This window comes from Cetorhinus maximus, chromosome 5 (genome assembly GCF_964194155.1).
Source record: "Cetorhinus maximus chromosome 5, sCetMax3.hap1.1, whole genome shotgun sequence".
Lineage (NCBI taxonomy): Eukaryota > Metazoa > Chordata > Chondrichthyes > Lamniformes > Cetorhinidae > Cetorhinus > Cetorhinus maximus.
In genome coordinates this window covers 148,286,818-148,311,985 of record NC_135883.1, presented here as the reverse complement: position 1 = coordinate 148,311,985, position 25,168 = coordinate 148,286,818, and the positions used below count along the sequence as shown (strand labels likewise).

The 25,168-nt window shown below is 40.2% G+C and overlaps 1 protein-coding gene across 3 annotated transcripts in view; it reads right to left on the bottom strand.

Moving 5' to 3' along the window:
- tmem87b (transmembrane protein 87B) overlaps window positions 1-17,068 on the bottom strand; it is a 52,480-nt gene extending 35,412 nt beyond the window's left edge. Inside the window, exons 1-6 of one of the 3 annotated variants that reach the window (XM_078542657.1) lie at window positions 16,681-17,068; window positions 11,579-11,639; window positions 4,511-4,602; window positions 3,530-3,670; window positions 3,390-3,443; window positions 51-119 (exon numbers count right to left, since the gene is read on the bottom strand). In XM_078542657.1, coding sequence (XP_078398783.1) covers window positions 51-119; window positions 3,390-3,443; window positions 3,530-3,670; window positions 4,511-4,602; window positions 11,579-11,639; window positions 16,681-16,821 — 558 coding nt within the window. In that variant the 5' untranslated portion in view covers window positions 16,822-17,068. The remainder of the gene's footprint in view (window positions 1-50; window positions 120-3,389; window positions 3,444-3,529; window positions 3,671-4,510; window positions 4,603-11,578; window positions 11,640-16,680) is intronic. The other 2 variants (XM_078542655.1, XM_078542656.1) reach the window with 2 other exon arrangements.
- Between the last annotated feature and the right edge of the window lie 8,100 nt (window positions 17,069-25,168).

The following is a 25,168-nucleotide window of genomic DNA, read 5'->3' as shown; positions in this document are numbered from 1 at the left end:
ACAGTCTCGTGATATGACAATTAAAATACAGTTATAAAAAAATGCAATACCTTATCACCTTTAGACACATGGACACTGTCAGTGGTCTTGACAATCGAGTTGCTTTTTGCCTCCACATCCTTGAAACAACATATAAAAGTTATACTCAGGTTTAGTCACAGAGATTATAGCTCCTGAACAGATGATGTCAAAGTTACACTTCATCTATCATATACTTGCATTTACTTTTCAAGACTGCAGCAGCATCAAAATCAAAAATACAACAAAGTCAAAATTGCCTTCTTTTTTACCCCCTCGCAATGATTATACTGGAGAACATGTCGAGAAAGCCTTTAAAAAAATTCAATAAGAGTCACAGACTGCTAACTCCCTTAAAACCTTGATCCCTAATAATCATTTGGCTACACAGCTAAATCACAATATTATACATTTGCCCTTAAAAAAAATAATTGAACATAAAATGTACATTTCCAAAATTGTTGCTGTCCCTTGAATGGACAGCAAAGCAGCATGAGATGCAGTGTTATAGTAGCAGCACAGTTAAGGTATCAATTCTGCTGTACAAAAATCAAATAAGAACAAACATTTGACATGCAATATTTGGAAAAACAATCACCACCAAATACAGTTGAGTGCAATAAAGAGTTCTCTATCACTAACTGTATTTTAGAAAGTTATAGTGCAAACAGAACTGCATCTGGTTCATGTTATAAAATTCTTGCGTTACACCTTTTCATATGAATTCATAGCAAGGCCAAACACGCATAACTTAACATGGGCTTCAGTTAGCTACTCCCTGAAAGATCAAGTATTGAGAAGAGGGAGAAAGTCAAAGCAAAACATTAGGTACATTGCCATTAGGTACAACTCTGGATGGGGCAAAGTTGCTGACTGATTGCTCACAGCTTGGCTGGGCGTGGTGGGAGAAGCATTGCAGTCATATAATAAGTGCATCAAGAATTTTCTAATTGCTTTGAAATGTTCAGCACATGCAAATTTAAAATTAAAGAAAGTAAACAAAGTCAGTATCAGCATTGGCTGACCTATCAGGAATACCTTTAAAAGGAAGCTGTTGGTGTTCCAACGTTAAAACCTAGAACTTTAAAGGGTTCCTTTGACATAAAAGCATTACCATAGCCACTCAGCTCTAGTTCATTTTTCAACGTTGTTTCAATTCTGGATTCCATGGCAGCTGAATTAAGGAAATCATTCCACTGATGTATAGACATCATACTAGCAAATCTTCAATTTATGGGATCATAAAGGAGATATTGGGGGAACACCTGAATCCTGCTTTCCAGCAATGGGCCAAATGGCCTCCCATGCCGCAAATCTCTGACTACTTTGAATCCCCAGCAGCAGGCAGTGCTGTGGGCCACTACCCACGCTGCACTCTTCATTGATATCATTGAAGAAAACCACACAACCCTCACAGGTAGCAGCCCACAGGCTAGCTGCTCCCAGGGAATCAACATAGTCTGCACAGTCTAGTGGCACTACACAAGCAAATTTTTCCCACATTAAGTTCTATTGGGAAGTCAATCTTTGTTGTGGTTTAAGAGTGTGATTTAGTGTGGTTTGTACCGTTATCATCAGTTTCTTAGTAATCCTAATTATTATGAATAAATAGTCTAAAATTGGCAAAGGTAGCCTTGAGGACGAGTTCATAAAATGTATTTGGGACAGTTTTTTTCAGAACAAAATGTTATGGAATCATTCAGGGAACAGGCTATTTTAGATCTGGTAATGTGTAATGAGACAAGCTTAATTAACAATCTCATAGCGACAGATCCTCTAGGCAAGAGTGATCATTACTGTGATGAATTTCACAGTTTTGAGTTCAAGAAACTTGGGTTTGAAACTAGTGTCGTAAACTAAAATAAGACATTTATAAAGGTATGAAGGCAGAGTTGGCAAAAGCAGCAGACATTGAAGGAGATATTTCATAATTCTCAAAGATACATTCCATTGAGAAAACAAAACTCTACAAGAAGGATGAACCATTCATGGCTAACCAAAGAAGTGAAGGATGGTATCAAATTGAAAGAAAAGGCATACAATGTTGTGAAGAATAGTAGTATGACAGGAGACTGGAAAAAATTTAGAAACAAGCAAAGGATGATTCAAAAAAAATAATAAAGACAGTCAAAATAGATTATAAGAATAAACTAGCAAGAAATATAAAAACAAACAGCTTCTCCAAGTATATAAAAGAGAGTAGCTAAAGTAAACGTCTGTTCCTTAGAGGACAACACTGGGGAGTTAATAATTAGAAACAATGAAATGACAGGCATTTTGAAGAAGTATTTTTTATGTCTTCACAGTAGAAGGCACAAAAATCATCCCAATAATAAGAGGGTGTCAGAGGGAAAAGGGGAGCGAGGAACATAAAACAATCGTTATTACTGGAGAAAAAACAACTAGACAAACTTACGGGATTAGAGACTGACATGTTCCCTGGACTTGACAGCCTGCATCCAAGAACAAGGGTCCCAAACCTTGGGACAATCATTTAGGGTAGTGAGCTCCAAGGCAGCAATGGTGACTATTGAATGGAGACTCTGGTGGGACAGCCCTTTGATCAGCACTGAGGCTCCAATACACACACACCTGCATGATTCTTAGCTCTGAAGCCCCAGAGTCTTCCAAAAGGTTGTGGACAAAACCACTGGCCCTTGCTCAACAATTCCTTCTCCACGCCCTGCTCTCACTCTGAGCCATTAACATAAGATCACAGCACTGGCCTAGGGTCTTAAAATAAGTGGCTGCAAAGATAATGGTTGTAATTTTTTAAAATTCCCTAGGTTCTGGAAAATTTTCAACGGATTGGAAAACTGCAAATCTAATGTCCTTATTTAACAAAAGGAAGGAGGCAGAAAGCAGCAAAGTATGGGTCAATTAGCTTTATATCTGTTATTCGGTAAATGCTGGAATCCATTAATAAGGAAGTAGCAGGACACTTAGAAAATCATAGTACAATTAAATAGAGTCAACATGGTTTATGAAAGGGAAATCGTGTTTGACAAACCACTTCTTTCCACACCTGAGCTATGCATTTACTCCTAAATGTATGAGCTCTAACTTTTTCAACTGTCTTTGGTGCTGTACTAATGGGCAAGTATCCCAAGTTCAAACCACTACAGTGATTTCAGTGCTGAATCAATCAGCAAGGACCACAGCAGCATTCCCTGCGGAGGGGCAGGGTATCTTGATAGCAGCCTCTTGATTTCCGTGTTTAATTGCTGATAGTCTCATCAAGATTATTACTAAAGCAGAATCTGGGCCATGATATCCTTCAAGTATGTTAAGAGTTAAAATTGACTAAAAAATTGACATCACCTAACTAGAATACAGTTCCAGCTAACATAAAAATACCACCAATTCATTACCACATTTGTATTTGGTGTATGTACCATCACAGGTTTGGGTAGATCTTGGCTCATCTGAAATAGAAAGGGAAATGTTAGACTGAAGGACAGAATGTAATTTAAATAGTTAAGGCATTTTAACACCTCTTTCATATACTCACATTAAATTTTGGGAAGACCTGGGTTTCTTCATTGCAAGCAATATTTTCAGTCTTGTGGGCAATGAACTGTCCTTGACTTAATGGGTGAGGTTCAAGACTATTACTAATACCACTGCTGGACAATCTTTTGTCATACATATCCTAACAAAAAGGAAAGAACATGTAAGCCAACTAGATTGGTCACAAATTTAGCTCTTTGCAATAATTTCACTGACTGCTGATGTGCCCCAAAAAAATAGTTTGCAGACCAGGAGCAGCAAAATGTAAAGATCGTCAAAATGAATGGAGCAAATGGATGCATTTCAGCTAACAGCTTGCGAAAAATAGTTCCTTTCCTTGAAGTAACAGGAATGAAGTTGTGGAAGATTTTATAATCATTTGCCAGTTGCAACTTTTACTTTAAAGTTCACAAAATCCACACTGTGATTCAGACTGGGTTCGAATTTTAGGTTTAGTGCTTGCAGCTGAACTCAAATTTTCTTTTGTGATGTTTATTCAGTGCAAAGCTAAAAAAATTTACAGTTGAGTCCAAAGAGCTTAATAATATGACCTTTGAATAGTGTCAATTTGAATGAACAAATAAATATTTTTCCAATTAAAATTGGACAATGCACTGAATAAATAAGCCTTAAATGGCTTTACTCCTTTAACAAATCTGCATTGACCTTATGGGGAATCGTGGGAATGAATTAATAGATAACATGACCCCTAGCCTTGTAGCTACAACCAATCTTATCCCTCAAGATGTGCTTTTCAAGATTCTAGCAGGTATAGCATTACAAGTGAACATTTCACATTATAAACTTGGTCCAATGACAATAGTTGATAATGCAAAATAAAATGAAATAAAATGACAATTTTGTACTTTAAATGTTTAGTGGAGACTGCTTACATTGCCATTGGAAATAAGACATTGTATATAAAGGCATTAATACTTCCTGAATTCTAAATCTGCACAAAATATTTTCTAAGGATACTTACTTTAATATTATTAAATTCATTGTGGCAAGAGTAATATCTGAGGTACCATTCAACTGTTAACGATATTGCTTCAGGACATTTGAATGAAACAACTATGAAATGGACAAAAGAAAAAATATAAAAGGACATTTTTAGAATACCACAAACTGTTTGGTAAAACTGCCACACACAAGCACAAGGTGCAACAAAGGGGATTCTGGAAATTAAGCACTCATGAAATAACAAATTTCAACTGACATTAATATCAAATCACCACTTAGCTTGTAACAAACAATAAGTTAGTTCAGAAACTGAATACAGGTGTGACTTTGTGGTTGGTTAGCATGACCTGAATGTCCTCCATCACCCCCAACACCTCAACTTCCTCCCACAGCACCTTCCCATGCAATTGCAGAAGGTGCAACACCTGCCCCTTTACTTCCCCCTAAGTCCTCACCATACAAGGGCCCAAACAGTCCTTTCAGGTGAATGCACCTCCTTCAATTTGGTCTACTGCATTCGCTGCTCCCAATGCGGTCTCCTCTACATTGGAGAGACCAAACACAGACTGGGTGGCCACTTTGCGGAACACCTTCGATCTGTCCACAAGCATGACCCAGACCTCCCTGTCGCTTGCCATTTCAACACACCACCCTGCTCTCATGCCCACATGTCCGTCCTTGGCCTGCTGCAATGTTCCAGTGAAGCTCAACGCAAACTGGAGGAACAGCACCTCATCTTCCGATTAGGCACTTGACAACCTTCCGGACTTAACACTGAGTTCAATAACTTCAGACCATGAACTCTCTCCTCCATCCCCAACCCCTTTTTGAAATGCCCCTTTTTTCTTATTCATTTTGATTATTTATTTATTCCCTCCCCACTTATTTTCATTATTATTTAAAAAATTTATTTCCATTTTCATTCATTGTTTTATCCCCAGCTTTTAGCCTATTTTCGATCTTTTTTCCCACCACTATCCCCTCCCCCCAACCGCACCCCCACAAGGACCATCTGTCACTTTCCAGAGTGCCTATCCTGGTCCTGCCATTATCTTCTGCTTTCCACTCTTAATGTCACCATTAGCACCTCCTTTAGCCAGTACCACCACTATTAATTACCCTTTGACCTTATGTTTATGACATCTTTCGCAATCTCTCCTTTGCCTGCACCCATCGCTGGTCTTCTATCCAGCTTCACCTGTTCCGCCCCCCCTTAAACAATATATATTTCACCACATTTCTTCCGTCCTTTAGCTCTGAAGAGTCATACGGACTCGAAACATTAACTCTGTCTTTCTCTCCACAGATGCTGTCAGACCTGTTGAGGTTTTCCAGCATTTTTTGTTTTTGTTTCAGATTTCCAGCATCTGCAGTATTTTGCCTTTATTTATGACCTGGGTGATTGTTTGTATAACTTCAATATCCACCCAGGTCAATTGTGAAACTACGTAGGTACATTAAAAGAGTAAAGGCTATAATAACTAGATCACAACTTCAATTTCCATTCCAAATACACAGACTTACTTCTGTGCCTCTAGGTGGTCAGGAAAATGGGTAAATACAATCCAATTTTCCATTATGTAATTTTACAAAGTTATTTTCCCATTTTCAAAGTATTATGAAATTCAATTATAAAAACAGATTGCATTCAAATGATATCTTTATCACAGTAAAACAGCCCAAGAAGTTTGGAGGCACATGTAAAAAAATAAAAGTCAAGCCTAGAAGAGATATTAGGAGGACAAAAAAAAGAGAACGGAGGTATGTCTGAATAGCATTGGAGTAATCAAGCTAAAAAATGGCAGATGAGTGACATACAGGCAGAGGTAGGTGATGCTACAAAGATAATCTTTGTGAAGAAGATGATAAGGTTGGAAGCTCAATTCAGAGTTGAATAGAAAGCAAAGGATGTGATCAGTCTGAGAGGAGTCAGTGACACAGGCACAGTGTTTTTGGCTAGGGTCAATGATTTCCATGTTGCTAATGTTTAGTTGAGTGAAAGTGAATCTTATTCAAAACTGATGTCTGACAACATAAGTGACAGGAGTCTAGACAGTTGGGCCAGAAGTGGAGTCAGATGCCATCAACAAACATTGGAATTACCCAACATATGGAAGTTGTAGATTATGTTATCAAAATGATGATACCAAACTTTGAGGTGTGACTGAGATTGAGGATGACATCAATCCACTGCAACATGACATTAATAGGCTAGCAGAATGGGCACACAAATGGCAGATGGAATTTAATAAAGAGAAGTGATGCATTTTAGCAGAGGGGCTAGGGAGAGGCAATATAGGTTTAATGGCACACCGGAAGAGTGTGCAAGGGCAAAGGGACCTAGGGATTCATGTGCATTGAGCTTTGAAAATGTCAGGGCATATTAACAGAGTAATTAGCAAAGCATATGGGACCCTGGGCTTCATAAATAGAGGTGCTGAGCGCAAAAGCATGGAAGTTGTGCTAAACCTTTATATTAAAAAAAAGGCTCTGGTTAGACCCCAATTAGAGTACTGCATCCAGTTCTGGTCACTGCACAGAATAATGTGAGGGGCCTTGCGAGAGTGCAGAGGAGAGTTACTAGAACAGTTGCAGGAATGAGAAATTTAAGTTACAAGATTAGGTTGGAGAAGTTGGGGCTGCTTTCCTTGGAGCTGAAGAGATTGAGGGGAGATTTGAAAGAGGTGTACACAATTACGACCTGTTCTTGTCTACCTCAGGTGTACAAGCTTGCTCTGCCATTCAATACAATAATGGCTGATCTTCTGCCTTAACTCCATTTTGCTGCCTGCTCCCCATATCCCTTAATGCCATGAGAAACCAAAAATCAGTGTATCAAAGCCTTAAATACATTCAGCAACAGACCATCTATAAACCTCTAGGTCAGAGCATTCAAAATATTCACAGCCCTTCGAGTGAAGAAATTTCTCATCTCAGTTCTAAATGATTGGCCCCTTATCCTGAGACTGTTCCCATGTTCTAGATTCCCCAGCCAGGGGAAACAACCTCTCAGTGTCTACCCTGTCAAGCCCTTTCAGGATCCTGGAAGTTACAATGAGATCACCGCTCATTCTCCTAAACTCCAGACAATATGGACCCAACTTACTCAGCCTATCATCATAGGTCCCAGAGGTCAATGTAGTGAACTTTCACTGTACCACCTCCAGTGCAAATATAGAGACCAAAACTACACACAGTATTCCGGAAATAGTCTCACAAAGCCCTGACTCTTAAATGTCCTCTGAACCAGGGCAATTAGGGATGGGCTATAAATGCTGGCCTAGCCAGTGATGCCCAAATCCCATGAACAAATAAAAAAAAGCAAGACTTCTTTATCCTTGTACTCCAAACCCTTTGCAATAAAGGCCAATATGCCATTTGCCTTATTAATTGCGTACCAGCATGCCAACCTCATGCTCCTTCTACAATTATACCCAAGTTCCACTGAACATCAACATTTACAAGCTTCAAGCCTTTCAAAAACTATCCTGCTTTTCTATTCTTATGACCAAAGCGTATAACCTAACACTTTCCCACATAATACACCATCTACCTCTACCACCTTGTTGCCCACTCATTTAACCTGCCTATATTCCTTTGCAGCCTCATGTCATTTTCACAGCTTGCATTCCCACCTACTTTTGCATTGCTAGAAAATTTAGCCAAAGTCTCTGTCTCTTCGTCTAAGTCATTAATACAGATTGTGTATAGCTGAGACCCAGCACTGATCTTTGTGGCACTTCACTGGACACAGGCTGTCAACTTGAAAATGCCCCATTTATCCCTACTCTCTGCTTCCTGTCCTTTAACCAATCCTCTATCCATGCAAACATATTACCCCCTACTCCATGAGGCATTATGTTGTGTATTAACCTTTTCTGTGGAACCTTATTAAAAATCTTTTGGAAGTCCAAATGTACTGCTTATGCTGGGTCCCATTTATTTACACCTTCAAAGAACACAAATAAATTTGTCTTTGTGTAAAACCATGTTGACTTTGTCTGATCCTCCCATGATTTTTCTAAGTGCATCGTAAAGACTTTCTTAATAATAGATTCCAGCATTCTTCCAATGACTGATGTCAGGCTAACTAGCCTGTAGTCATCATTTTCTCTCTCTTCCTCCTTTTTTGAATAGTTGCGTTGTATTTGCTAACTTCAAATCCACTGTGACCATTCTAGAATCTAGGGAATTTAGAAAATCATAAACAGCCAATCCACCATCTCGGCAGCTACCTCTTTTAGAAACTTAGAGCAGAATTTTCTGCCTACCAGGCCTGACCCAATCTCTGGCGGGCGGGTAGCCGATCTCCGCCGGAGAAGCGGGCCCCGCCGCCATTTTAAGTGGGCGGGCCAATTAAGGCCCACCCAGCGTGACGCCCAGCGGGAAGCGCTATGCGCTTCCTGTGCGGGCGGGGGAGGATTCCCCAAATGCGAGAGTGCGCTCTTTCGCGCATGCACACGAAAGAGCACACATCTCCCTGAGGCTATGTGCTGCCTCAGGGAGATCGCTGAAAGTTGTCCAAACTTTAAAAATAGAAAAATAAAAAAATCCTTAACATGTCCCCCTCATGTGACAATGTCACACGAGATGGGACATGTTAATAAATTTCACTCAAACTTTATTAAAGTTTTTTAAAGCCTACATGAAACCTCATCCCGCTGGTGGATGAGGTTTCATGTTTTTTCGGAAGCCCGCCGGGGCTCCTGGCCTGCCCACCAACCTTATGGTTGGACGGGCAGGTCCTTTAATTGTTTTAAATATCCTGTCAATGGCCTCAATTGGCCATTGACAGGTCGGCGGGTGGACAGCTGATTTCACTGTCCACCCACCTTCCTGAATATTTAAATGAGGCGGGATGACGTCAGGGGGCTCACGTCATTTTGCACGTTGACAAGCGGGCCCCGCCCCCTGCTCACTGACGACAAAATTCAGCCCTTAGAATGTAGGCCATCAGGTGCTGGGATTCGTCAGATTTTAGTCCCTTAAGTTTCACCAATACTTCTTCCCTGCTGATATTAATTACTTGAATACTGTTGAAAAAAAAAAGATATGCTATCAAAGCTTTTCATCTTGCACTCATCAGGATAGCTCACAAGAAATTTCCAACTGCAACAGGCGAACAACAATTTATACTGCATGAGAAGAGAGAGCTGATTGGTGGAGGCGCTGCCATGGAGAACACAGCTTTTTTCAAATTCAAACTGGGCAGGTCGACTCTGATTGTTCAAGGCATTGTCCTGGGGAATGAACCAGTGAATGATTGTTCCTTAAAAGCTTTTGTTTAGTTGACAAAGGCATAATGTATGGACATGTTTCTTCTGTCTGCAAAGGACAGGGTCCTGTTATTAAATATGAGGCTTCAAGCATGCATAAGTAAGCAACACTGTGAGCCTGACTGACAATATTAAATTAGTTTTCCATATGATCAGATCATTGCTCACTGTATATCATACAGACTCATGAATGAGCCCCAAAGCTGCCACTTTCGGCCCTGAATAGTGCCCAGTCTACCTCAGATTACCCCAGTAAGTTGTCTCAAAAATTTGAGCGACAAGTGAAGCAGCAACACAAGTGGTGTTTGTCACTAACAGGATGCTGCCTTCAGGCCAAAAAGATGTTCTCCCTATCACACAAATGAGCAATGTAGTTTATGAATTTCAGTGCTGGTGTGATGCCAGGTATATAGGTTGTATGTTCCAAAGGTTGGCTGATCATGTCAAACAGCACATCCCTTCAGCTGTTCGCAACAGGCAGAGTACTGAATGTAACCAACCAGCCCTGCCTGCAAAACAATGTCCATCATTAGATGTGATTCCAAATTGGACAACACTTGCTAAACAATCCTGATTGTGCGAATTACATGGAAAACCAGCGTGTCTCTTTTTTCAGCAATACTCAAGTTCTGTGCTCTCAAACTACTGTTTGATATTAATTACCTTGAGTCCCTACTTTTGCTAGCCCCTCAGAACCCCTCCATTTCTGATATGTGATTTATGTCTTCAACTGTGAAGACAGGCATTTTTGCCTACTTCTCACTCCCTACAAGGACAAAGACCGTTCCCTTCAGCTGACAGCACGAGAACTAGGGGACATAGATTTTAGGGTTTTGGGCAAGAGGCGCAGAGGGGATGTGAGAAAGAACATTTTTTTATTCTGAGAGTGTTAAAGACCCAAAACGTGCTTCCTATGGGGGTCCATGATTTCAAAAGAAAATTGGATGAGCACTTGAGGGAAATAAACTCACAGGCCTATGGGGGTAGAGAGGGGGAATGGGACAGACTAAATTGTTCTACAGAGAGCCAGCATAGATTTGAAGGGCTCAATAGCCTCTTTCTATGCCATAATGACTCTATGACTGTTAAGAGGCAAGATGTAGATGAGGAAGAGGAAGAGGAAGCAGCTAAGGATGAGACTCTGGGGTTCCTGAGGCAACAGTAGAGCTGGATAGAGAAGCCGCTACAAATTTTTCTCCATACTCTGGTACAATAGATGGCACTCTTGTGATAGCCAGGCAATGTTTATGAAGCAATACCCTATTTAAAACATTGAAATTTCTTGATGTAATAGCAGGTGCCAAAATAGAGAAACATTCCATTTCTCAGTGTAGACATTTTTTACGTTGAGCAAAAAAATTCATAAAAATAATCAGAATTTAGGAGAAAGAGAGGGAAGAGGATTTGTGATACAAAAATTCAAAGCCAGATGGACTCAAGCACTTTATCTTCAAGCACTGACATGGTTTCTTTTGAAACATAAAATATATATTTTAAAAATCTATACAAGCTGAATTCAAGTTCTCATATCATGGACATTGCAGTTTCAAAACTACCAGGCAACAATTTGTTTCAAATCACATTGAACTGCTGCTGAAGAAACCACAAGAAACAGCTAAAAATGGAAAGCACCAATCTCAAGTCATTTCACAGAAGTTATGCTTTGCATGAACAAAGAGGAATTTAGGTCTTCATTGCAAAATTATAAAGAAACCAAGAAAAAGGTAAAATAAAAACGTATCTCCATGCCTGCACACACAACTTATTGTTGTCTACTTAACCATAGCTTCAAAATAAAAACTTAAACTTACCTTGAAGTACTATATCTGTTTTGTTAAACATTGTTTTTGTAAACACCAGTGGCTTATGGCTCTGAAAAGAAAATTTGAATCATAAGCATTGGTCAAAAATAGCAAAGAAAGAAAAGATGGTCAAACTAAAATTGTTTCAGGTATATTTAAAAATTAAAAAGGTGTTAATTAGCACCAGAGATAGTTTATTCTAGTTATGTATCAGAAAGGCTTATCACTGAGACCCCAAAACATAAAAGACATAATAATTTTGTTAAGACCTCTGCAGAGACCATTAACATTTAAAGAGAAATCTGAACACCTAGTAATTAACTGAAAGACCAAAGGCCACAAGAAAGCAAGCACTACTAACTTAACATTATAGTTTATAACTACGTGTGCCACGAATCCAGTTTTAGTTTTACTTCCACTCCCCCACCCCTACTACCCACCCACCCACCCCCAAGAGTTCTCTTATTTTACAAAATGTTGAAGGTTCATTTGCTTTTCCTGGGACCAACTCGACAGTATGCCACAGTCCTCCAGGTTTCATTTAAATTTCTCCCGAGTTCCAGCTATTCCCAGAGGTATGAAATTTCATGTGGATCCATTCATTAGCTAAGCAATTCTCCAATTTTATTTCAAAATCTCAAAACTGTGGACTTCCCAGCTCAAAATTAAGCTTTACTGGATTCTCCAAACTAACTGCTTATTTTCACTGTGAGGGTCACAGTAGATTTCTTCCTCTAAGTCAAGTTAGGCAAATGTTCCAGTCTATTTTTCCCTTATGAACTCAAGAGAGCTGCAACCTACACAAGACCAAATCTGCAACTGCCTTCTTTGAGAAACACCCAGATAAATCAAACAAAGGAACCGCCACAGCCTATCTCCATTACAGCGTGACATACTTGGGATGTTCCAAACAGATATGTAAATTAACTTATTTTTAACCTTCAAAACACCCTTAAATTCTGTGACTTATATGAATAATGTACGTCTCTAATGGAGTTTAACGACACTCTTTCCCAGAATTGCTAGCTTTTAGCTTCTTTTATTGAGATAATGATAGACACTCTGGCTCTACGAAGAGGTCCAGAGATGGGTGATCCATTGTTCAGTGTTTCCACTTCTAACTCTGATCTTAAAAGCTAACTGTGTTTATCTTACAAGTGTAATCAACCAAGCTTGTTCAATTTGCATTTATATTAGATGCATGCCAGTTTCTTAATGAATTATTTTCATTTGACACTAATTACAGCACAGGAGGCAGCCACTTAGCCTGACATATCTATGCCAGCTCTTTGCAAGAGCAAATCAACTCGTCCCACTCCTCAGCTTTTTCTCCGTAACACTACAAATTTTCTCTCTCCAGCTGTTTATCTAATTCCCCTTTGAAGGCCACAATTGAATCTACCTCCACCATACACTCAGGTCATGCATTACAGATCTTAACCACTCACTGCATAAAAAGGTTATTTCCTCATGTCGCCATTCATTTTTTTGCTATTCATCTTAATGAGTGTTCTCTGGTTCTCAAGCCTTTCACCAATGGGAATAGTTTATCTCTACATGCTCTACCTAGGCCCCTCATGATTTTGAACACTTCTATCAAATCTCGGCTCAATCTTCATTCTCCGAGGAGAACAAGTCCAGCTTCTCCAACCTCTCCATGTACTGAAGTCTCCCATTCCTGTGACCAATCTTGTATCAAAGAAAACTTGCATTGACATTGTGCTTTTCATGACCACCGGATATCTCAAAGCACTTTACAGCCAATGAGGTACTTTTGAAGTGTAGTTACTATTGTAATGTAGGAAGCACGGCAGCAAATGTGCGCACAACAACCTCCCAAAAATTGCAATGTGATAATGATCAAGTCTGTTTCTGTGATGTTGGCTGAGAGATAAATATTGGCCAGGAGACTGCTCTTCTTTGAAATAGTGCCATGGGATCTTTTACATCCAAAGCTTAGCTCAGGGTCAAAAGGATGGAAAGATTACGAACAATCTGGTTCAGCCTGAGACAGTGGTCAGAGATGGCGCTGGAATCACAAAAACAACTTGCAGCAACAAAATATCTCTAAACATAGAAAAACATTCCAAAGCACTTCCCAGAGGTATGATCAGTGAAAACTGAACCCCCAGGCAGGGGAGTAAACATTAGGAGGGGAGACAAAAAGCTTGATTAAAGAGATGGTAGACAGACAACCCTAAAGGAGAGGAAAGTGGAGAGGCAGAGTATTTGAGAAAGAAATTCCTGAGCGTGAGGAAGCCATCAATGGTGCAGCAAAGAAGGGGATGCACAGGAGACCCAAGTCACACAAAGTTCTGGGCAGGGTTATAGGACTGGGGAAGTTTACAGAGTTAGGAATGGTTAAGGCCATTAAAAACTTAAACACGAGGATGAGAATCTTAAATTGGAAGTGTTGTGCAACCCAAGCCTCTGCAGCTCAGGAAGAACAGAGGTGATCAGTGAGGATTTGATATGGGATAGGATATGGGCAATAGTTTTGAATGATCTGAATGAACAAAAGTGCTGATAGATTATTGGCCAATACAAGAAGGTTGGATTGAAAGAGGTGGAAGTTATACTTCAGTGATATAGAAAGTTGGTCAGAAGCCTTCTAGACTTTTGGGTTCTGCATCTCAGGAAAAAATTATTAGTCTTTAAGATGGTGCAGCACAGGTTCACCAGAATGATACCAGGCCTTAGATTAGAAGTTTAAGTTATGAGGACAGGATGCATAAACCTGGCTTGTTTTCCCCTGGGTAAAGGAGAATGAAGGAGGAATTTACAGCTAGGCCATTCAGGACACATTTTTTCACATAAATGGTAGCAGAAATTTGGATCTCTCTTCCACAATGTTCCAAATGGGTTTATGCAGGGGTGGAGATGAACACTGTAGAAAAATTGGAATAGAAAGGATATTAAAGTCATGGAGTGTATAGATTTACTTGAATGACAAACTATTATGAGCAGATCCTCAAGATGCGGGGACTGTTTCCAGTGGTGTTAAAAGGCTAAGGGGATTTTATAGAGGTTTTAAAATTGATGGAATGAAAAGGAAAAAAACTATTTCCATTGGTTAGGATGCTCATGAAGGGGATTTAGAATTATCATTAAGAGATTGATGAGAGGTTAGAATTTTACAAAGAGTTGTAGCAGCATGAAAATTTTTATCATTGGGAATGATTGGAAGTCTCAAGCAAACATTATAAGCCAATTTGTCACTTTCAGCACTGACAATTTTTAAGATTATGCTTAACGTCATTAATAATTCAAGTTTGCTGAAATTTGATTGCCTTCTTCCTATGTCAGGGGTATCAAATGTGCAGCCTGCCAGCCCTGGCAATCTGACCCTCAAATCACAGACAATGCTGACCTATTTACACATATTTGGTTGTCCTGTTTGAATTTATAGGTCCAAGATCTTGAAAAGGGTCATTTTAGCACTGTTGTTTACTTAACGGACCAATACACCAAGATCTTTGTATTCCAGACATCAAATTATGTTAAAATCAAAAGGAAAATGATATTACACATCATTTTGTTTCCTCAGGTTCAGTAGTATACACCTATGTGAGCATAAAGGCAAAACTTGCACAACCATGTCAATGTCTTCCTGCACTGTCCACTCCTGTCAAGTGATGTGCATAGCTTTCTGATGTACTGTATTCAAGCATACGACGATTCAATAATAGCTTTCAAAAAGGGAATTGAATAAATACATAAAAGGGAAACATTTGTAGGCCTATTGGGAAAGGGCAAAGGGATGATATAAATTGAACAAATCATTCAAAAGAACTGGCACAGACATGATGGGTCAAATACCCTCCTCCTGTATAATATAATGGGATATCCACCATATGAATTCAGTTACCTAGCACAATATCATTACTTCACCCAAGACAACCCCATTTGTGATGAACAATTATACCTTTGTGCAAGAGAAATATCTACATAATTTTCATCTGTGTTTGTCAATCACAAAATACAAATCTAGCACATTACTGAAATTAAACTCTAAGCAACACATTCTGACGAATGCTACTGAACCGCAATATAGATTCAGAAACTTACAGCACAGGAAGTGGTCATTTGGCTCATTTTGTGTGTATAATGGCCTAAAACATCTGCACAGCCTAATCCCACTTTTCAACTTTTGATCCGTAGTCTTGTAGGTTATAGCACTTCAAGTGCATATCAAAGTACAGTTTAAATTTGATGAGAATTTCTGCCTCTACTACCTTTTCAGGCAGTGAGTTCCAGACACTCCATCCCAGCCCTCCACACAGTGGGGGAAAAAATCCTCAAATCCTTTCTAAGCTTTCTAATTACTTCAAAACTTCCCCACCCCTATGTTATTGATCTCACTGCTAAAGGGTCCTTCCTATTCACTCCATCTAGGCCCCAAATAATTTTAAAATCTCTCCTCAGCCTCCTCTTTACCAAAGGAAAATAAAACAGCCTATCCAATCAATCAGTTAATCTTAAAACGATTCAAAAATCAACCAGCACTCCAAAAAATTAACGAACAGCAAACGAAAACTACAGTTTGAGGTATCAGAGACAATCAGAACATCACATTTTGCAACCAGGTCTTTGATGACTGGTGAAATCTGTTCTTGTTCGAAATGAGGATGCACAAGTTGCACAGTGGATGCGGACACACCAGCTTGAGAGATCTAGACTTTTCAACTTTTTCAGTTGATGCTTGGCAGGTTTCGTAGTATTATGGATGGATTTTCGCCATGCTCTATCTCGAGAGAAGTTATTCCACTTATGTAGGTCTATTTTACACACACACACATATCACACGTGACGTGCAAACATTTATATTTGAAATGCATGATTTAAATGATCGGGATAACATTGGTGAGATGTGTTTTGATTACTGTGGGAGAGACTGGCTGCTGCCACTCCTTGGCTCACAGAGCAGTTTGCGACCCCGGGCTAACTGGCTGCACCATCCCTAACTTGTGCAGTTAATGTACGAGTCACATTTTGCATCGCTGGCTGAGGGAGAAACCCGAGGCAGCAGCCCGCACTCGATACCGGTCGCCGCCATCAGACCAGAGTGTGAAAACACCAGCTACTTCACTTGTTAAACATAATTTACTCACCGGCCCCACCGTTTGGCTCCACAAGCCGGGTTCCGGCACAGCCTGGACGCCTCGGGCAAGAAAGAAGGCGGAGAAGTAAAAAGCAGAGAAGAGCGAGGCCTGCTTTGCCCCTCCTGGCCCTGACCGCCCACCTGGTGCCATCTTTATGCCGGGTCTCGTTCCTTCCCCCCCACACACACACCTCGGGCACGCGCGGGCTCACCTGTCAGCCACTGACGTCATGCGCTGTACCTGCCGGAAACAGGGAGAGGGGGCGGGGCCAACGGGAGGAGACAACAACAATAACACTGCGCAGCGCGTGCCGCTGCCTCTTCTCGCGCTCAGAACGGGGGTTTGATTTTTTTTTGCTCCCAGAAAGACAACCGGCCCGACTGCGCGTGCGCCCGCCACCGGATGTCTCGTTCCCTTTTTTTTTAAATTCCCGCGTGTCTTGCTGGAGCCTGTTCACGTGGTGAAAATCGGATCACAGTTGACCGGCGAAGGACGGTGGGAGATTTGATTCCTCGGCCTGCGTGCTTAGGGTGAGTTTTTGAGCGGCTTCTATGTGGGAAAGGAAACTTATATCTTGGCTTTTTTTTTTAAAACAACTTTTCTAAATGAAAAACCATCAACCTGAAAAGTTTCTCTCTTCCCCAGTTGCTAATTGACGCGCTTTTTTTTCGGCATTTTCTCTTTGCTTGTTTCCAATTTCTGGTAGCTGCAGTTTGTCGGACTGTAAGATGCACTAGGATTTCAAAAAGAAAAATCCAGAAAATGTTTTCTTTTAAATTACTTGGTGTGATGTGGGCGTTGCTGGCAAGACCAGCATTTGTTACCCATCACTAATTGCCCTGGAACTGAGTGGCTTTGCTGGGCCATTTCAGAGAACAGTTAAGAATCAACCACACTTATTCTGGGTCTGGAGTCAGGTGTAAGCCAGACCAGGTAAAGGTGGGAGATTTCCTTCCCTAAATTAATTTAGTGAACCAGTTGGGTTTTTACAACAATTGATGATAGTTTCATGGTCACTATTACTGAGACTACCTTTCAATTCCAGATTTTATTTATTGAATTTAAATTCCGACAGCTGCAGTGGTAGGATGTGAACCCTTGTTACCAGAGGATTAGCCTGGGCCAGCGAGCTTACCACTAGGCCACCAGGTGGCAAAACATATATTTCATGCGCTGCATTGTAGTTCCTAACTCTTTTCAAATAATATACTATTAAGCACATGTATACATAAGTATCCAGGATGTCACATCACTCACTACTGAATTACAGACATCTACTGAAATAGCAATGTATGGTTCTGCAGCACATGGTGAGATCTGAGAGGTACATTCAATGTCATGTTCAGCATTTGTGTTTAAAAGTGTGATTATTTTGAACTTCTAAGAACCATAAGACATAACATGGCAGTGGCAGGTGACTGGGTAAAACCCAAACATTTCAAATGGATTTGATCTGAATTGGATTGAGGAAAACTCAACCAAATTAGTGCCAGTGAGACAAACTGTGAATCATGTGAAAATGAATTGACCACCACCACAGCAATGTCCGCAGAGTTTCAGCTCAGGATGAATTGGGAGGCTGTTGACGTTGTAAAGGCATTTGAGAAGGTTAAACAAAAGTAAAGATTGATGCTCAGTATTTCTAAAAACTGCTAGTGAAGAGGAAAGGGACAGCTACATCCTTTTGTGGGCAGGTGAGAAAAATCTTTTCAATAGGTGGGAAATAAGTACAGACAATATTTAAAAACCCAGACAAGGTTTTCAAGAAATTCAGCGCACATCTCCGGTCAAAGTCAAACCATTAGATCCACCAATATGAATTTAAAAGCCTGAGAAGGAACTAGGTGAGCCTGATGACAATTTCTTCATGGGATTGAGAAATGTAGCCAGCAAGTGTTAATTCAAGGAAAGGACACACTCTCAATATCGCATGCTGTTGACACTGCCAGAGCACCTAAAGCCACGAGTAGACAGATGAAGGTGCTAACTACTCAAATGGCTGGCCTTTGCTTAAGTGAAGGGAAAAACAGTAGGGTTGATGCAGTGAAACAGCAACGAAAAAATGCACACCAGACAAAGAGAAAGATGTGCAAGAGCTGTAGATGACCACGAGTTCACAGAAAGAAATGTCCTGCATATGATCAAACTGCACAGCTGGTAGTAAGTCCGATAAGACCGAGATAGATAGGTTCTTGATTGGTAAGGGGATCAAAGGTTACAGGGAGAAGGCAGGAGAATGGGGTTGAGAAACTTATCAGCCATGATTGAATGGTGGAGCAGACTTGATGGGCCAAATGGCCTAATTTCTGCTCCTATGTCTTATGGTCTTATGGTAAAGGAGTTAGCAGAGACATGACACATAGAAAAGGAAATAAACCAAAACATCCATACTGTGGAAGATGGAGTGGGGGGAAGTTTGAGGATCCAATAGATGTAGAAACCATACAACTGCCATGAAATGTATGGATGTGATAGATCTCAGAGAAAATAAATTCTCACAAACATTCAGATCAGAAAGAAGGTGGTAAACTGTTGTGCCTCATCTTCAAGGCTAAAGCAGCAGGATGCAGTCAGTCATTGGCCTGGCTATACATCTCCTCATGCTCTGTTTTACGATTCTGTAGCTTATATTTCTCCTCCAACTAAAAAATGCCTGTCTTCCACCAGTTTTCCAGCTTCCTGATATTCCCACTCTGCTTGTCTTCTTTCATTTTGCATTGCATCTTTTAAACACTCCAGCATTCAAACTAGAGATGAGACCAGTGAAGATGAAGAGTTGCAGATGCTCTCTCAGCAAGTGATCCAGGGACGGACTGATAAAATGCAGCAAACACAACCAGAAATAAGGCAGTATCGGCCTATCAAAGATGATATTTCACTAGACGATGATGTTATGCTGGCCGGATCCAGAATTATCATACCCAAAATGATGCAGAAAGAACATCTCCAGAAGGTACATGAAGGCTGCATGAATAGAAAAGTGAAAGCTCAGAGCCAGATCAACTGTGTACTGGATAGGGATCCACAAAGACATTGGAAGAATAATATTGAGAGGTGGCCTTTGACATGGAAGCAGTACATAAAGAAAATTTGTATTTTTTGTTAAATGCCTGTGGAATCTGTAATTGTTTTTTTAAGAATGTTCAACTTCTTTCGAGTACAATCACAGTTCTTGGTTTTCCAGGAGTGGGACATGAACCCACAACCCTCTGATTCAAAGGTGAGGGTGCTATGAACTGAGCCACAGCTGACACCTCCTTTAAGAATGTTCAAAGAGGACTTTTAAGAATTTGCATCAATTGTAAAGAGGTCATTTGCAATTTTCTTGGATAAGAAATACTGGTCCATGTGACCTGATGACCCTTGACCTGGAAGCAACAGGAAGGCGGTTAACATATGAAATCCATGTGGCTGGCAGATACAAAAAGGGGAACTGAGGCAGAAGGCAATCAGCATAAAGATGTAGGAGCTGTTGCAGGTAATGCACAAGTGGGATAAAAATGTCTAAAACTTGGAAGGCTGCTTGGAAATACTAATAGAAGTGGCCACACCTATGAACCGGGCTGTTATTGGTTGGTCGGTTGAAAAAGAACTCTGGAGGCCTACTCCATCAGGGTTGTTGTGACCCGAGGGAGAGAAGGTTCGTAGAAATGTGCCTTGCTGGTGAAAATCATACTCAAACTTGTTGCAGGGAGGGTGGAGAGATGAAAACTGTTGTCATATAGGACTCCTAACCTGCCCTATATAAATAAAGAACTGCATATTGTTGAACTGTGTAGAGACATAATGTTATACATGCTGAAGGGGAATGCTTGTGTTTGTGAAATCGAAGTGAAATTTACCTTTTATTTGAAGTATCATTTGCCTGTTAATTCATGTTTAATTTGCATTGGTCTGATCCACGTTAAAAGTTACAAACAGTGAAATCTTGTTGGTAATTTCTTCATGGTTGAGAGGGGGGTCATTTGGTAAATTTGGTTGTTTTGGTTTATGGTTCTCCCATGGGGATCATAACAGTATCCACATACAGTATATGCCAGAAATATAGAAATACACAACTGAGAGCGGGGACAGCATTGCCACTGAAGTACCAGCAGGCCACAGCATACTGTGGGAGTCAATTTATTCACACACTATCAAAAATGGTACCTCATAGTAGCAAACTGTGACTCAAAGTTCCTTTTTATTAAAAGGCTTAAGGATTTGAGAGCTACAAGAATAATAATCTCAGCAGTATGAATACTGTTTGCTGAGCAAGGGATTCCTTAAAAGAGTAATATGTGATAATTGAACCCAATTCACCTCCACAGAGTTTATGGAATTTGCTGAACAGTATGGGTTCAACATCTTCACCTCATCACGACATTACCAAGGGGAAACAATTTTAGAGAAAGTCACGTCCAGACATAAAGAGACCCCTCATGAAATGTAGAGAAGCAAAAGACCCAAACCTTGCCTTATTGTTACTCCGAGCTACATCTCTCAAGGCTGACATAAAATCCTGATTCAAGTACGCATGCTTAGCCAGTGCCTTTGCATAAATCTGTAGCAGCAAGACATTGTTCCACCAAAATCAGTAATGTTGCTTACGACTGCTACTCTTCTGCTTCACATTCAATCGTTTTGGTAGATACAGAAGTTCCCTTTCTGCTGTGGTCTACTATCCAATTTTTCAGCTCTACTTCCAGCTGTGGCTACTTTCTAGCATACCCACGAGAAGTGTACTTGCTATTTTCTAATTCCACTAGTTCTTCCTCTTCTACCATTTCTGTATCATTTTCTCTGTTGGAGGAGGGCCAAAATGTCTTTCAGTTGCTCTATTTTCATGCTCTCCAACAAAGCTTACCACTTCCAGTTTGAATCCTACAGTATGAAAGAACCTTTTTTTTTTGTCTTGTACCCATTGGGTTTGCCCTAACTACCAGTATCTGTGTAACTCCAACACGTGCTAATGATCTATCTGATGGGGGTGACATTTGGACCATATGATGCACGGCAATTCTAGATGACTTTTTTCCAGGAAACTCTAGTTTCTGCAGGTAACGGAGAGGTAACGTCACAGTTGTCAGCTCAGGTCTTGCACAATGCATGGCTCTAACTAGCCCCATACCTCTGAAAACCCTGAACACCTTACCCTTATGGACTTGGCACTCAACATTGTCTAATTGTGTAGCTAATAGGGTACAACATAAATCATAGAAAAGCATGCTTAAACCATGCATTGTTCTGCTAAGACCACATTTAGAGTACAGTGTTCAGTTTGGACAGCTGGGCACAAAGGGCATATTCGAGCCCTGGAGAGGGTAGAGAAAGCCTTGGTGTCAAAGAACTGACTCAAAGACAGACTGGATAAACTCTAGCATTTCAGACTCTAAAGGCTGGGGAAAAGGGTTTATAGATGCAAAACGGTAGAACCAAAATGCCAATTTAAATTAAACTGATGGTAGAACAAGACAAAATTTGCAAGAGGATAAAACATGAGTCTAAATGACAATTTATTACTATCTCCAGCAGACATTTGCACTTGGCTTAATACCTCCACTGGAACAGTAGGAGTCTCAATGACAAAGAAACCGTTGTGCTTTGATGCACATAACTCAGAAAGTCGGGGTATTAGGTGGAGTGGGACAATTAAAAGATAAGCAATGGGTAATATGGGTAATAAGTTAAAGGAAGAGCAGAAATATGAAGAGGAAAGCCAGCAGAGCCAGCTACATTCCCATCAGAATGTAAACTAGGCACCTCAATTGGAATGTAATATGAAGGAAAGGGAGGGAGCCTCTTCCCGTAATCATTAGGTATTCAAGGACACCACTGGTCTACAGTGTAAAAGATGTCCCTTCATATTGCCACTGATGCACTCATAATGGTCTAGAAGTGTAAAAAATCATGATAAGGAATCATGAGATGTTGACCTGGCTGGGCAAGCAGATGAATACATGGCTTCTTTGGAATTGGATGGATTAAGTCAGGTGTAAATCCATGATTGAGTTAAATACATCTCCAAGTAATACCAATGAGACAGCGACCGGAATTGGGACACGTTTGCCATTTTCATCTAATTTTTGTCCTGTGTGCAAAAATAGCTAGACCTTTATTTAGGTTGCTAAAATCATGATGAAAATAGGACTGACGCAAAAGTGGGCGGGGACCCAGCTTCACAAAACTCTCCATTTTCTGTTTGGATGTGCAGGATTTACACCTGCAAATCAGGACGTCTCAATCAGAAAATCTCAGACTTTTGGAGAGAAATTGAAATTTTCAAGTTGGGATCCAGAAATTAATCTTGCCTAACTTGAGATTTACAGAATAACAACCCATGCCCTATACTTTCTTCTGCTCCCTGATTATTTTAATGTATAAGTTTTCAGTCTGCATTTGAATTTTTGGCCAACTGGCAAGAGGTTTGATGTCAGCTTATAGTATCTAAACCAAAACAGATATTCACTTCTTTCAAAACTTAGTTGGAATGCCTTGTATTTATGTAGAAATTTTCCCCTCCTCTTGGAAATGTCTCAAAGTATTTCATAGGCAATGGCTTGTGTATTGAAACACAGCAGCATATTTTCCTCCATATTTTTCACAGCATTACCCCTCAAGCAGCAATTAAATGTGTAACTATGGTTGAGAGGATTTAAAAGAAATAATTCTCAAAGTTGGATGTCAGTAGCAAGGCCAGCATTTCTTGTCCAGTTCTAGTTACCCTGAGAAGCTGTGCCCGCTTCTTGAACTTGATAGAACTGATAGTTGGGCAGCTAAGAGTCAACCACATTGGTGAGGAATATCACAGGTTTAATTCCCCAAAGGACATCAGTGAGCCAGTTGGGTACTTATTACAATCTAATAGCTTTCACGGTTACTTTTAAATGGTACCAGTTTATTTAAGTGAGAACACTGAAGTTTTCAATAGAATCCGATCATCACTAACCAAAATGAACGACTCATATTCGCTATACAAACAGTAAATTCAGCTCCAAAATCAAATACAGTCAAATTTGAAACTATGACTTCATTGTGAGAACATAAATTGTTTATGAAATTTCTTTCCCTGTCTTAGCTCCTGTGCAGGTATGTGTCCTTGGTTGGACATGGGTGTTAATCACTCTCTGCCAAAGTGATCCATTATTTATGTGTGAATCTTGACATTTTACCAGAAGGGGGCGTTAGGAGCCAAGTTTAATTCTATCCTCACCCAATGACCGGCCACATTCACTTCTAGCAAGGATCGATAGCAATCAGGAGAATGCACATTGGTTGATATCTCCCTCCCTAAACCACAAGAAAAAAGCCTAATTGAAAGGAAGGCACCAGTTTGAAATCAAAATGACAATCGATTGTATACATTGTCAAACGAAGTCATTTCCAGCAAGGATCGATAGCAATCAGGAGAATGCACGTTGGTTGATATCTCCCTCCCTAAACTACAAAAAAAAGCCTAATTGAAAGGAAGGCGCCAGTTTGAAATCAAAATGACAATTGATTGTATACATTGTCAAACGAAGGAAAGAAAGCAAAAAAAAAGATGCCATTTATATAATGTCTTTTGCAATCTTAGAACAACACAAAAAGCTTCAGTCAAAGAAGTACTTTCAAGCATAGTCACTGTTATAATGTAGGAAACATTTCAGCTGATTTGCACACAGCAAGGTCCCAAATAGCAATGATAATTAATCTGCTAAGAGTCCCAATAGTCATGTCATTTTTGTTCTGATAATGCTAATTCTATGCCAGAGTTTCCAACATGGCTTCCTTTTTCCTCAACTGGATTCTTGCCACCATAGTTGACAGTGCTTTCAACTGTGTTCTCATGCTATTCTCATACTTATGCTCTCACTCCTTCCCCTCCCTTGCAAAAGCACAATAGGGTTTCCCTTATACTCACCTTCCACCTCACTAGCCTCCACATTCAATGGATCATCTTCCCCCGTCTCCAGTGACGCTAGGACCAAACATATCTTCCCCTCCCTTAGTCTTTCAACGTTCCATTCACGACTGCCAGGTCTACTTTTCCATCATCCTCACCCCTGCTCCAGCATCCCATGGCACCTTCCCATGCAAGCACAAGAGATTCAATACCTGCCTTTGTCCTTCCTCCAATCTCATCATCAGTGTTCCAGATGCTCCTTCCAGGTGAAAGTGATTTATATGTTCTTCTTTCAATTTATTATACTGTGTATTTGCTTATATTTAGCATATTGTATACATAATGCGGTCACCTCTATGATGTGGAGACCAACCGCACATTGGATGATTGTTACTGAAAAAAAGATTTTTTTATTGAAGCTTTTTGTCTTGCACTCATCAGGACAATTCACAAGAAAATACCAATGTCAGGGGAAACAACGTATACTGTATGAGAAGAATGCTAGTTGGTTGGCAGATGGACTCTGGTAGAGGCATTGCCATGGAGAATGCACCAGTTGATGGTGACTGATGGTTAACTGCCAAGCATTGTTTGACATTTAAACCAGGCAACTTGACTCTAGTCAAGACATTG